General features: G+C 40.6%; 1 protein-coding gene and 1 non-coding gene across 4 annotated transcripts in view; both read right to left on the bottom strand.

Annotated features, from left to right (window-relative positions):
- Positions 1 to 529: 529 nt before the first annotated feature.
- Positions 530 to 600, bottom strand: trnag-ccc (transfer RNA glycine (anticodon CCC)). The gene has a single exon. It is a non-coding gene; the product is annotated as a tRNA-Gly (tRNA).
- Positions 601 to 650: 50 nt separating this feature from the next.
- LOC135513897 (prominin-2-like) overlaps positions 651 to 10,818 on the bottom strand; it is a 17,778-nt gene continuing 7,610 nt past the window's right edge. For 2 of the 3 annotated variants that reach the window (XM_064936896.1, XM_064936898.1), the window contains 17 exons: positions 9,360 to 9,544; positions 9,064 to 9,132; positions 8,871 to 8,934; positions 6,902 to 7,052; positions 5,370 to 5,528; positions 4,946 to 5,069; positions 4,646 to 4,785; positions 4,381 to 4,465; positions 4,039 to 4,185; positions 3,591 to 3,662; positions 3,412 to 3,501; positions 3,168 to 3,221; positions 2,953 to 3,033; positions 2,623 to 2,691; positions 1,884 to 1,973; positions 1,558 to 1,661; positions 651 to 1,161 (listed from right to left, as the gene is read on the bottom strand). In XM_064936896.1, coding sequence (XP_064792968.1) covers positions 1,011 to 1,161; positions 1,558 to 1,661; positions 1,884 to 1,973; positions 2,623 to 2,691; positions 2,953 to 3,033; positions 3,168 to 3,221; positions 3,412 to 3,501; positions 3,591 to 3,662; positions 4,039 to 4,185; positions 4,381 to 4,465; positions 4,646 to 4,785; positions 4,946 to 5,069; positions 5,370 to 5,528; positions 6,902 to 7,052; positions 8,871 to 8,934; positions 9,064 to 9,132; positions 9,360 to 9,544 — 1,835 coding nt within the window. In that variant the 3' untranslated portion in view covers positions 651 to 1,010. The remainder of the gene's footprint in view (positions 1,162 to 1,557; positions 1,662 to 1,883; positions 1,974 to 2,622; positions 2,692 to 2,952; positions 3,034 to 3,167; positions 3,222 to 3,411; positions 3,502 to 3,590; positions 3,663 to 4,038; positions 4,186 to 4,380; positions 4,466 to 4,645; positions 4,786 to 4,945; positions 5,070 to 5,369; positions 5,529 to 6,901; positions 7,053 to 8,870; positions 8,935 to 9,063; positions 9,133 to 9,359; positions 9,545 to 10,818) is intronic. The other variant, XM_064936897.1, reaches the window with a different exon arrangement.

The following is a 10,818-nucleotide window of genomic DNA, read 5'->3' as shown; positions in this document are numbered from 1 at the left end:
TTATTTATATATTATTATTATATTATTTAATACTTTCTTGTTTATACCTGTGTTGTGTTTTGTTAGACATGTTTGATGTAGCGACGTAAATTGTTTATTTTGTATTGTAAATAAAAAAAATAAAAAATAAAAATTGTGATGAACAAAAAATAACACACGTCTTGGAAACTCACGTGACAGATCACAACCAGCAACATTGTTGCAAACGTTAGCGTCAGAGATAGGGTTTGACAATGCAATAATTCTACAATAATTCTAGAATTCTACAATCATTTCGTCGGTGCTTATATTTGTCTTATTACACACAAATATACAAGTGTGATTTGGGAATGTGTTTTTTTGCAAATCCAAACTTCCCTTGAGTGGGGCCAGGGTGGGTTTAGAAGTTGAAAATCTTTGGTTCGCTCTCAAGTGAGATGAAAGCATCCAAATAAATAGGTGACGGTGGATATATTACTCAATATATATTTTGGTTTCTTCACAATACTTTTTGATTTGGAATTTGGCGAGAACAAATAAATAAAATATGTGCGCCGCCCGGGAATCGAACCCGGGTCGAAAGAATGGGAATCTTCCATGATACCATTACACCAGCGGCGCTGATGACATACGTGATAAATACACTAATAATATTAATAAGAGACAGGCAATGCTTTAAACAATTTCATTATTTGTATTATACATGTATTCGTTTTTTATTCATTATAACAACTTAGTAGAAAAAAACTAATAGGAACAAATAAACCAATTTATCAGATTACATAGGCCTTCGCTTTTGATTAAATAGGCATGTGCTTCAGATGAATTATAGAGGCTGGCTTGCCCAGTTGAAATAAGAATAGATACCCGAGACCACATAGAGATAGATACCACAACTAACGTTGTCAGGATGTCAGGAGTTGTTACATAAATTATTTATAGAATCGACAAGATTAGATTCCATATGGGGTAACCCCACCATTTTGCTTTCAACATCATATCATCTTTTTTTGCATTTAAATTCAAGTGTCTTAGTCTTCACATTTTTTGCTTTTGATGTATTCAGAAACCATGCTCATCTCATGGACTTCTTCTAAGCTCATGTAGTTGTTGGATGCAGCTTTCTCTGTATGGCATTTCATATTCTCTGTCTTCTTCTCAGGCAAGGTTGATGTATCCTTACTGCAGATATAAACAGAAATATATGATTAAAACGACAGTGCTATGTTGAACTACATTTATAGAGCAAGGGCGTATTATATGTTAGTAGCAGGGCTGACGAGTGACCCACGTGACTACACCGCGCCGTAAAGCTGGCGTCAACCATACTAGTATTATAGCACAACGTATGAGCAAACATGGTTAGAGATTTGTCTCATGACGCAATTCAGTGGGAGCCAATAAAGACAGTAGATAATTGCTAGGCGCACATGCCATGCAGTCAGGTTAACATGGACAGATCTCATACATTGAGCTGAAAGGAGTACCACAAAACGAGAATAAGTTATATTCTAGTTCTATTCATTCTAGTTATATGAGAAGAACGTTGTATCAGTGTTCTGAGCAAGGTTCTCTCACCTAATGGTGGGCTCTGGCTTCAATCGCCTGGCTGTATAGATGCTGAAGATCACTCCAGGGACCAGGAATGCACAACACCATCCCAGACACAGCCAGAATGCATTCTTCATGCAGAGAGAAACAAAAACATAGAGATGAAGAGAGACAGACAGACAGACAGACAGACAGACAGACAGACAGACAGACAGACAGACAGACAGAGATGAGTAACATGCTCAGATTGATTGGAAGAGAAAGACAGAAAAAGAAAGGAAGAGGCAGCGGGAGAGAGAGTGAGATCAGATGGCATGGTATGTTTGGGATATAGTAATAGAGAAAACGCTCACCAATGGATCAACCACATTGAGACAGACTGCTGTATACACATTGTCCAGTGACACAGCAAGCCAATGGCAATCCAGGACCTTATATAAGATCTGTACATGGGAAAATACAGTATCAATTATCGAGTAGGTCTAGTCTATTGTTTTCCATGGAGACTAATGTGCATAGAAAAAGGATGTAATATATGCTGATGTTTTGTGTCCTGTATGTAGGCTACTGTACATATGTACATTGACAGTTATTGTATGGTTATGAAAGGAGCTATGATAACCAATCCATCAAAGCAATATGTATCTTGTCATGTCACTTACTCAATGTACCCTCTTTAAAACCAAACACATGGGATGTCCTCACATCTATTGACACCCTACCAGCATGACATTATGAAACACTATTCCACTGTTTCAAGAATCATGGAATAGAAAAATTGTCCTTTTGACCTTACTATTGCAAACACTTTGGGGAGAGATTATTCTGTAGTGGTATCCAAATGTAATGCTCAGAGGCAGCAACATGGTGCCTGCCAGTGAAATTATTTCTGTATGACATTTGTTGTGTGTAATAATTGCACAATCCTGTACATCAACACCATAACAATGATGTACATTTTGAAAACATGGCCATAATAAAACAGTGACATGAGCAATTACCTACCCAAAGTACCCATTCTGATTTACACATTGTTGCTAAGTGCTATTATTATCTCTGTGTAATTCTATGGCATACTAGTACAGTACTTGCCGCATGACGGACCCAATCTAGGTATCGAAGCAGGGATTGTTCTCCTTTATCCATGATACACTGAGACACCTGCAGAGAAAAACCTCACCTCAGTCTAGAACCATTATAACTATGACCCCTGAAAAGTTTTGGCAGTGTCATTCATCATAACTTCTAACAGCAGCTCTACATTTAGCTCTGGTCCAGGGCGTTACATGTGGTAATGTGCCACACAAAACGTTCTGGACCAGAGCTATTCTATGTTCAACTTTCCTGAAAACAATTAATGGTAATGTAGTCCTTGACCAAGTGCATAGAGAATAATGGAAAACCATTTAATTTTGGTCTTACATTTCCCACAATGTAAGGAAGCTGGTTGTGGAGTGCCACTTCTGTCTGGGTCAAACTTTCCAGAGTTTTGTCTACATTAGCCTAGAGTGAGATGAATTTGTTTTTAAGGGATTGATCACCACACTCAAATAATCACATTAAAACACACACACAGACACAACTCAGTGGTTATTTTATCTCAAAGGGATCATCATCAGATAGTGACAGTACTCGACCTTGTAGACTGTGCTGATAGTCTTCAAGGCACTCACAATTTGGCTCATTTTTGCCTGAGAAGTGAAAACATTCAAATTTGAGGCAATAAAATACTTGGCAATGTTAGGACTGAGCGGGTCTAAATAGTTCTGGGGAAAAAATCTACTTAGAGCTACAATTGCTATGTGCTTATTTTGGGGTGGAACATTAACACTTATAAATGCTTGTGATTGGGATGACAATAAATGTCCAAATAAAACTCACTGCATTTGTCTGCTGTAGCTTAACGATGGTGTTCAGATATCTGGATGTTTCTGCCTCTTTTTTCAACTCTTCCTTAATTTGACCATTTTCCTGATGTGAAGAAAATAATCATGCATTGCAATTTACATGGTCCATTGTGTTCTGAGGTTTATTTGTTACCTAAACCAAGACAGACTTACAGGAACTTCTGCCTTCTTATCCAGTTCATTGGCAAATAATCCAAGGTCTGTCTTCAACACTGGTGTGCTTAGCTACAGAGACAATAAATTGATAACTGGACAACATAAATATGGAGCTTTCTGACACACACATGCACACACTGTGACAGCCCTGAATTTTTCTGAACCGTATCAGCGCACACACGCACGCACGCACACACACACACACACACACACACACACACACACACACACACACACACACACACACACACACACACACGCACACACACGCACACACGCACACACACAAACGCACACACACACACACACACACACACACACACACACACACACACACACACACACACACACACACACACACACACACACACACACACACACACACACACACACACACACACACACACACACACACACACACACAATTTGCTGCTCCTGTGTATACCAGTAGTAATTGCTCATGGTAGTTGATGCTGTCTATCCCACACTGTTTAAAGCTCAGTAGGCCCTGTCTGCCATTGTCAGATAGCAGTTTCAAGCCATCCAGATTGACTGACATATTCTGAGCAGTCTCATTGAATCCATCCAAGTACTACAACAAATGAGAGGAGAAACATCCATGCACATATTAAATACCTGGCACAGACAGTATCATTATTATATAACATTTGAAAATGTAAATATACTGTAATCAAAGGTTCAGTAGTAACAGTACCTTCGTCACACAGGATGATATTTGAAAGAACAGAAAACAAATGAAATATGAAGATGACAAATTGAGCAACACCTTGCTGGCATTGAGGAAGTCCTCCAGATCAAAGTGCTGCTCCATGTGCATGCTGTGGAACAATGACTGTCCACTCTTACAGCCACTGAAACAAAGAGCACAGACAGAGAAAAGTATAACCAAACCCAGAAACAGAGGGTACAAAAGCTGTTATCCAGTTTAACGGTCTGAGACAATGTGATAGTGACTGAGCATCATTGTGGAATGCGAGGGGCAGTAGCACATGAAAGGACAGATGCACATGGAGCAGCAATTGAGAGCTCACTGGTATATTGCTGAGGTGCTGGGCTGAATCTGTTGGGTCTCAGAGTTGGTCTCTTGACTGATATTGGGGCTTTGACTGATGTTGAAGCTTTGACTGATGTTGTTTAGGCTGCTGAAAATATTCTTCTGCTGGTCTAAGAACTGTGATAGAAATGACAACGGGGGAGAGAATCAGTTTAATGAGTTGTGTATGTATTAATTTAAGTTAAATAAGTATAAGGTTTTTAAAATAGCTTTTTACACACAGATTATTCCCTATGCACATATATTTCCCATTTGCTCCATAGGGGCCCTCACTGACCCCAAAGAGCTGTCCATGGGTCCAGCTCCGGCAGCCCAGGGTGTGGGCATTCCCCCCGAAAAACAACACAATAAAGACCAAGAGGATGAAAAGCCAGGAAAACACGAAGCTTGCTACTACAGCTCTGTGGAATGATGACAGAAAACAACATAATTAAAGAAATACACAGTCAATACTGTCAGGAGAAAACAGGTCCATGTCAGAAGAGGACAGGACTGGATCTGTAACCTGTGAGAACATACGGGTATTCTTAAAACATCTCAGATAAGGACATTTTATCTAGGATGAGTTCTTGCTTTAACACCACAATGAATATGATTACATGGACAGGGTGGGCTTCATTTGATCCTAGATCAGCACTCCTGCTCTTTGGCGTTTTATTAATACTGGCCATGATATGCTAAATCGGGTATACTTCACTTACGCTCTATACAGGCCAATTGCTGTGTGTTCCAGTCGAGCATCTTGGTATGTGGAGTAAATCGTAGGGTAGAAGAACACAGGCAGTCCCAGAGAGAGAGCAACCACCATCAGAACCACTATGACCAGCATCACCATGCAGAGTGTCAATGACACTGCCCACCTGGAGAGCGCACCAGAGAGCATACTGGCGTCAATCCACCTCAATGTCTTTCCGCAAAAAGTATGTCAACATGTCGTTATCTTATAAATGATGGAAAAATGTGTGACCCTATAGGGGAAGACAAGGGGGACAGATGCATACAGAAGTCTGTGGGTAAACGCTATCAAATTTGTTTTTGTATGTCTTGAGATACTGTAAGTGACAGAGATAATCAAAATACTGTATCAGTCACATGGGAAATAGCTTACAATACACTGATATGTGCCTAAGCTACTGACTGCTAAGGGAACCATGCCTGTAATGTGGTAGACAGGTTCATTATGCTTCTGTATGTGTATGGTATGACAGCTTAGTATTAAAGGTCCAATGCAGCTGTTTTTTGTTTTCAATATCAAATACTTTCTGGATAACAATTAAGTACGTTATTGGAATTGTTTTCAATTAAATTGGTCAAAAATAAACAAAAATAGCTCCTTCTTAGCAAAAAGCTATATGTCTAGCAATAATTTTGCTAGGATTGTCAGGGAGTGGTCTTAGTGAGGGACCTAATAGGGAGGACCTGAATGGGAGGAGCCTAATAGAGATATGTAACCTGAAAACAAGCTGTTATTGGCAGAGAGGTTTGAAACTCTCTTAGTTATTTGTCTATTCACTTCCTACCTCCTGGTGATGTCACCAAGCTGTCCAAATACCCACCCATGCAAAATAATCTTACATTTCAGGCGGTCTTTTCAAACAGCTCTTACACTAAAACAACATAACCATAATTTCTCAATTTCAAAGCATTATTTCAACCTCATAGTGTGGAAATATATATAAAACACAGGAAAATTGTATTTGAAGGCTCTGGGCCTTTAACAAGTGACTAATCTTGATTAATCCAGAACAAAAATCTTACGTAATTGGTCAGATGCTCAATTAAATTGTGGGCCCATTCGGAGCGATAGTACAAGGTTAGGAACCGGAACAAAGAGCTCAACCCTTTCTCTCTGAACGTTACAGGCAAGTCTATTTGCCAAATTACCCTTAACTTTCAGATATTCGCAAGATGCTAACATCACATTGTGATTTGTCTGAATAACCAGTGATGAAAAACCCAAGCACTGGAACTAATGCTGCTGATCTCATGCATCCCGTTGTAACAGTACAAATCTATGGCACAATTTATGTTTACGTAGTCTGTCCACAAGAGATTAACAACTGACAGCATTGATATGATTTTCTGACTCTGGTGATAAATGTTCCATGATAGTCATAGGCTATATCACAAATGGCACCTTATCCCCTACATAGTGCACAACTTGTGGGCCCTGGTCAAAAGTAGTTTACTATATAGAGAATAGGGTACAATTTGGAACTCAGCAAAATGTTACCTGACAAAGTCGTAGTAATCTACTGGGTCTGCAAAGTGTCTCACAGTGGTTTTACAGTCAGACACAGCCTCAATGAGAGACTCCAGCGAGGGGAACCTATGGCTGGTGTTCAGCAACTCTTCTTGGGATTCATTCAGCACTGACATGAGAGCTACGTTAACCAGACACAGAGGGCAGGAGGTTTCATAAATAGAGTAATGACAAGGAGAGAAGGAAAGCGAGAAAGAGACAGAGATAGAGAGAAAGAAAGAGAGAGAGAGCGAGACAGAGAGAGACACACAGAGAGAGAGAGAGAGATTCTTTACATAGCTCATTCTAATATGCAATACATGACCAAAAGTATGTGGACACCTCCTCGTGAACATCTCATTCCAATATCATTGGCATTAATATGGAGATGGTCCCCCCCCTTTGCTGCTATAACAGCCTCCACTCTTCTGGTAAGGCTTTCCATAAGATGTTGGAACATTGATGCAGGGACTTGCTTCCATTCAGCCAAAAGAGCATTCGTGAGGTTGGGCACTGATGTTGGGCAATTAGGCCCGGCTCGCAGTCAGTGTTCCAATTCATCCCAAAGGAGGTCAGGGCTCTGTGCGGGCCAGTCCAGTTCTTTCACACCGATCTCGACAAACCATTTCTGTATGGACTTTGCTTTGTGCACGGGGACATGCTGAAACAGGAAAGGGACTTCCCCCAAACTGTTGCCAAGTTGGAAGCACAGAATCATCTAGAATGTCATTGTATGTTGTAACGTTCAGATTTCCCTTCACTGGAACTAAGGGGCCTAGGCCGAACCATGAAAAAAAAAACAGACCATTATTCCTCCTCCACCAAACTTTACTGTCGGGACTATGCATTCAGGCAGGTAGCGTTCTGCTGGCATCCGCCAAACCCCGATTCGTCCATCAGATGGTGAAGCGTGATTCATCACTCCAGAAAACACGTTTCCACTGCTCCAGAGTCCAATGGCGGCGAGTTTTACACCACTCTAGCCGACACTTGGCATTGCGCATGGTGATCTTAGGCTTGTGTGCGGCTGCTCGGCCATGGAAACTCATTTCATGAAACTCCTGATAAACAGTTCTTGTGCTGACGTTGCTTCCAGAGGCAGTTTGGAACTTGGTCGTGAGTGTTGCAACCGACGACAGACAATTTTTATGCACTACGCGCTTCAGCACTCGGCGATCCCATTCTGTGAGCTTGTGTGGCTTACTACTTCGCGGCTGAGCCGTTGTTGCTCCTAGACGTTTTCACTTCACATACTGGGGCAGCTCTAGCAGGGCAGACATTTTACAAACTGACTTCTTGGAAAGGTGGCATCCTATGACAGTGCCACGTTGAAAGTGACTGAGCTCTTTAGTAAGGCAATTCTACTGCCAATGTTTTCCTATGGAGATTGCATGGCTGTGTGCTGACAGCCACACCTGTCAGCCACGAGTGTGGCTGAAACAGCCGAATCCACTAATTTGAAGGGATGTCCACATACTTGTGTATATATAGTATATCTACTGCTGTACATTACATTTTGTTCCACTGTTTATTTATACACCGGATTCTCAACATAGCTCACTGTAATATATCTAATGACGTGCATATCATTCTTAGTATATATTTGTGGTATATATATGCATAGATTGTATTAGATTATTGATACAGTGTTATTTGGGTTGTTACATGGATTCGTACTGACATTTGTGATTTCTTGTTTCTAGTTTTCATTATTATTTGTGTATTTTTCAAAATTTTTGCTGCACTGTCAGGAGCTAGTAATACTTCGCTGCACCTGCATTTCGCTGCACCTGCTATAACATCTACTAAACTGTGTACGCAACCAATAAACTTTGATTTAAGAGAGAGAGAGGTTTTGATAAATTGCACATTTATGCCTTGCAGCCATTTACTTGGTCATTAGACATAATTAAGTATCGCAAATAATGATGAAGAACAAGAAGGCCGTCTTCAAATTCACCTGCTATTGTGGGAGCCACTTGCTCTGAGCACTTTTGTGGAATGGCATGGAAGGTTAGGTTCCCCTAGAAGACAGCCGATAAAAACCTTATTTCAGTTTGATTTTCTCCAGTTCAATGCAACATCATATCAAGAATAGTTTTGCAAACATTTCCATTCTGATGTGATTAAATTAATCCTGTTTGTATGCCCACCTGTTCAATGAGGCCTGCGAGGCTGGATGCAGGAGGCATATCATTCAACTTGTCATCCACACTGGGGATCTACAATGACAAACACAGAAGAGACACTGTAACATTATCCAGCACCAGACATATTATACAACATACACTGGGAAAATGTTATTTTTTAAAAATCGATCTCCATCATATCCTTGGTTTTGACAGACAAGAAAACAACATTGGAGAAAGACACATTGGATGCCCTGTTCAAATGGGCCCTGTTCAAAAACTACTGCACTAAATATCAAAAAGGGTACCATTTTTCATACCAGGTAGTAGTTAGCAACAGTAGTCAGGTTGCTAGGGTTGGGGATGTCACAGGTGGGGCATTTCCCCAGACTCTCCACTCGGCTCTGGAGTCCCTGGATGCCGTTCTGCAGGGTTGTGTGATTGGCCTGCAGGTCTGTCCTGGTCGTCTGATACAGCTGCAGGTTCTCAAAGGTTCCAATAGCATCTGTGTCCATACAGACAGGCACACAGGCCCATTGGGAAGGAAATGAAAGTCACAGAGACTCAGTGAGATCCTGTACTTGAATATAACATTAGAAACAATGTCTGATTAAGTACTGGGTGGCAGATACTGATTTTGACTGGTGGCCATGGCCTGTTTTTTGTAAAGTGTCTAGGATCAGGTTCCCCCTCTTATTCATTATGATCTAAAAAAACAACAACATCATCCTAGATCAGCACTCCTACTCTAAGGTGCTTTATGAATACAGACCCTGGTTTTTGTGTCTGTTGAGAAGACATGACTCAGGACTTTGTTTTGTGTATGTAATCGCATATCTTCTCTGGATGAGAGACAATGAATACCTTTGTCTAACTGTGATCATGGTAGCTAAAGTATGCCAGAATGCAAGCCAATGGCACTCCCTGGATTGTACTAACTCATCACTACAAAACATCTAACAGGTTTACATATGAACTGAATTTACCAATCATATCTGTCACAATAGTTGACAAGGTGTATTGCCTTGTCTTAAGTCAGGCGTAAGACAATGCATTTCAGCAAAATATTTAGCATTTGAATAGGATATGAATGGGTGTGTGTATGTCCGTGTGCGTGTGTGTGTGTGTATGTCCGTATGTCCATGGGCATGTGTGTATACTTTCTTACAGGAATAAATGGTGACAAGAACAAGACAAGCTGCCACACTGATGTCCTGATGGTAGAGTTATGATGATAATGATGACTGAGTGTTGTTCACCTCTACCTTCCTGCTATGGAAAGACAGTTTACCTGCTCCCCGAGGCAGAATTTTGTCACGCTCTAGGTATATTGTCACGCTCTAGGTATATTGTCACGCTCTAGGTATATTGTCACGCTCTAGGTATATTGTCACGCTCTAGGTATATTGTCACTCTCTAGGTATATTGTCACGCTCTAGGTATATTGTCACGCTCTAGGTATATTGTCACGCTCTAGGTATATTGTCACTCTCTAGGCCCATCCAACTACGTCATCCCCATACTGTTATTTATTTTGCTCCTTTGCACCCCAGTGTCTCTACTTGCACACTCATCTTCTGCACATCTATCACTCCAGTGATTAATTGCTATATTGTAATTATTTCGCCATGGCCTATTTATTGCCTACCTCCCTTATCCTACCTCATGCACACACTGTATATATACTTTTTCTATTGTATTAATGACTGTACAGTATGTTTGTTTATTCCATGTGTAACTCTGTGTTGTTGTTTGTGTCTCACTGCTTTGCTTTATCTT

This window comes from Oncorhynchus masou, chromosome 25 (assembly GCF_036934945.1).
Source record: "Oncorhynchus masou masou isolate Uvic2021 chromosome 25, UVic_Omas_1.1, whole genome shotgun sequence".
NCBI lineage: Eukaryota > Metazoa > Chordata > Actinopteri > Salmoniformes > Salmonidae > Oncorhynchus > Oncorhynchus masou.
The sequence above is the reverse complement of the archived record's forward strand: the minus strand, read 5'-3'. Positions and strand labels throughout refer to the sequence as shown.